The 2810-nt window shown below is 36.9% G+C and overlaps 1 protein-coding gene across 1 annotated transcript; it reads left to right on the top strand.

Annotated features, from left to right (window-relative positions):
* The first annotated feature begins 1169 nt into the window (after window positions 1–1169).
* On the top strand, window positions 1170–2099 carry LOC104854698 (olfactory receptor 8B3). Its single transcript, XM_010613281.1, has one exon. It carries the CDS (start codon window positions 1170–1172, stop codon window positions 2097–2099), a length of 930 nt encoding a protein of 309 aa, XP_010611583.1.
* The last annotated feature ends 711 nt before the right edge of the window (window positions 2100–2810 follow it).

Genomic DNA, 2810 nt, shown 5'->3' with positions numbered 1-2810 from the left:
TAGAGATTTAATGTAATAGTAATAAATTATTATCTGTAGTTTTCTGAAAGGTCTCCAGAACATACTGAAAATAAAGTGCAAAAATTGATCTTTTAAGCCTCAAGAGGTAAGTAAGCAATAAAGAAGAACCAAGGTGTTGTGGCCTAATAAATTTGAGTTTCTAAATTCTACTTGTTAGAAATGTCTTCCAAGGGCTGGGGATTTAGCTCAGTGGTTCAGTGGCCTGTATTGCAAGTGCAAGGACCCAAGTTCAATCCCAGGTACCAAAAAAAGAAATGTCTTCCTTTGAGATTAAAGTTCAGGGATCTATGATGTTGCTCTCTTCCACAGGTGGCAAACCTATGGCATGAGTGTTATTTGTTATTCTTTTAAATGTGTGAATTATTTTTTCTAATGTAAAACCTTGGTGTTCTGGATTAATTTGCAGTATTGGCACTTTGCAATAAATAAATGTGTTTTGGTTTGTAGTTTGGGCACTTGTCTGTCTCTGAAAGGTTTGCCAACACTGCTCTATACTTTCTATACTGTGAATTCCTGAGACTCAAGTGAAAGAGGTGACAGAGAGTTGAGAGAACTTAGGGAGCCCAGGAATGTGTTATCTCTGTCAATAGTTTCCTCATTGTAGATGGAACTCTCACTCTTCTGTATTCATTGATAACTCTCTGGGAATAGGAAGTGATTAATCCATTCCTGGATACTAGTTCTTTCATTTTCTCTTAGAAACAATGATTTAGCTATCACCCACCCTGTCTAATTTGTTTTACAGTCAATCACCAGGTTGTGAACACCTCTGCCTCCAATTTTATTGGTAAGATTAAGGCTCAGATGAAGAAAGAAATGATAAAATGAGAGAAAGATTATTGTCCCTTGCTACATCTGTCTTCTTCCTTATCGCTTGGTTTTCCAACTGTCATGTTTTCATTTGTCAGCACAGGCATCCCATGTGGGTAGATTTGGGGATGTGCTTCACAATACACCCTATGTTACATATCTATTGAGGAATTAATCTCTCATCAAAGTAGGAGTAAAAGCAGATTCTGTGGACCCAGGTGGGGGTAGTCTCAGTTATACTGGTGATATCCCATGTTATTGAAATATGTTAGGAAAAGAGCTGTGTGTCCTTTAACACTAAGACTTTTTCCTGTGTCTACCATTTCTCTCACAGAAGAATGGAATCTGGGAACAGCTCTTCTGTGACTGAATTTATTCTTGTGGGATTAACAGACCAGCCGGATCTCCAACTCCCCCTGTTCTTCCTGTTTCTAGTAATGTATTTGGCAACTTTGTTGGGAAATTTGGGCTTAATAACTCTAATTGGATTAAATTCACACCTTCATACTCCCATGTACTTTTTCCTGTGTAATTTATCCTTCATTGACCTCTGCTACTCTTCTGTGTTTTCACCCAAAATGTTGGTGAACTTCATATCTAACAATGTTATCTCATATAGAGGATGTATGACCCAGCTGTACTTTTTCAGTTTTTTTTCCATTGCTGAATGCTATGTACTGACATCAATGGCTTATGATCGCTATGTAGCCATCTGTAATCCACTGTTGTATAACAGTACCATGTCCCCTAGAATGTGCTCCAACCTAATGCTTGGTTCATACCTAATGGCATTTTCTGGTGCCATGGCCCACACTGGATGCATGCTGAGACTGACCTTCTGTGATGCCAACACCATCAACCACTATTTCTGTGACATTCTACCCGTGATGCAGCTCTCCTGCAGCAGCACCTATGTCAACGAATTGGAGGTTTTCATTGTGGTGGGGATCAACGTCTTTGTGCCCTGTCTCACCATCTTCATCTCGTATGGTTTTATCCTCTACAGCATCTTCCACATCAGCTCCACTGAGGGCAGGTCCAAAGCCTTCAGCACCTGCAGTTCCCACATAATTGCTGTTTCTCTCTTCTTTGGATCAGGTGCATTCATGTATCTGAAGCCATCCTCTGCAGAATCTATGGATGAAGGAAAAATCTCTTCTGTGTTTTATACCAACACAGTTCCTTTACTGAACCCTTTAATATACAGTTTGAGGAACAGTGATGTTAAACTTGCCCTGAGAAAAATCCTGAGCAGGAGAAAGTTTTAATCAGAAATATTAGCTTTCTCTGTGTGTCAAAAACAAGGAAGTTAAGCACATGTAATTCAATACTTCTGGCCCATTTTTCTTTTACTGTGTTAAGAAAAATTAGAGTCCTTTTAAAATAACCTGTTATTACTTTTTACAGAGTATCTTTTCCATTCCTCACCACACTCAAAGTTTCTTCCCTATCCTTTTTATTCCCCATATATTAGTAAATTTAGGGAATAAATTTAGAAAATTTTTTAAATTTTCAATTCAATTTTACTTTTCCCTCTGGAAAAAGATCCATAATTTCATAGTAATCAATTGAAATAATACTAGATTGACATCTTGTCATTGCATGTTGGATTTACTTAACATTTACCCCTTCAATCATGTTTTTTTTTCACATATTAACAGCCTCCACTGTGTAAAGATATCTCTTTTAAATTCCAGAAGACAGAAGGCCTATAAAGTCTCTAAATTATATCTACTTTATATGTATAAACCCTATGTATTAAATTCCTCTTAACACATAATTTTTTTTATTACTCTGTAAAATAAAGACAAACTGTAAGAGAGTATCAGTACATATTTATTGTATGGGTGGGGAAATAATGATCAGAGTTGTTATAAATCTACTTAAAGTCACACAGCTTCCATAATTTCCTTTTTGTTTGCTTGTTTTTGTTTTTGTTGTGGTCTTAGCATTGAACTCAGGGACTTAGCACTGAGTTA

Source organism: Fukomys damarensis, unplaced genomic scaffold, assembly GCF_012274545.1.
Source record: "Fukomys damarensis isolate Sample0158 unplaced genomic scaffold, DMR_v1.0_HiC HiC_scaffold_16, whole genome shotgun sequence".
Taxonomy (NCBI): domain Eukaryota; kingdom Metazoa; phylum Chordata; class Mammalia; order Rodentia; family Bathyergidae; genus Fukomys; species Fukomys damarensis.
Note: the sequence above shows the minus strand (reverse complement) of the source record. Positions and strands in the feature narration are given on the sequence as shown.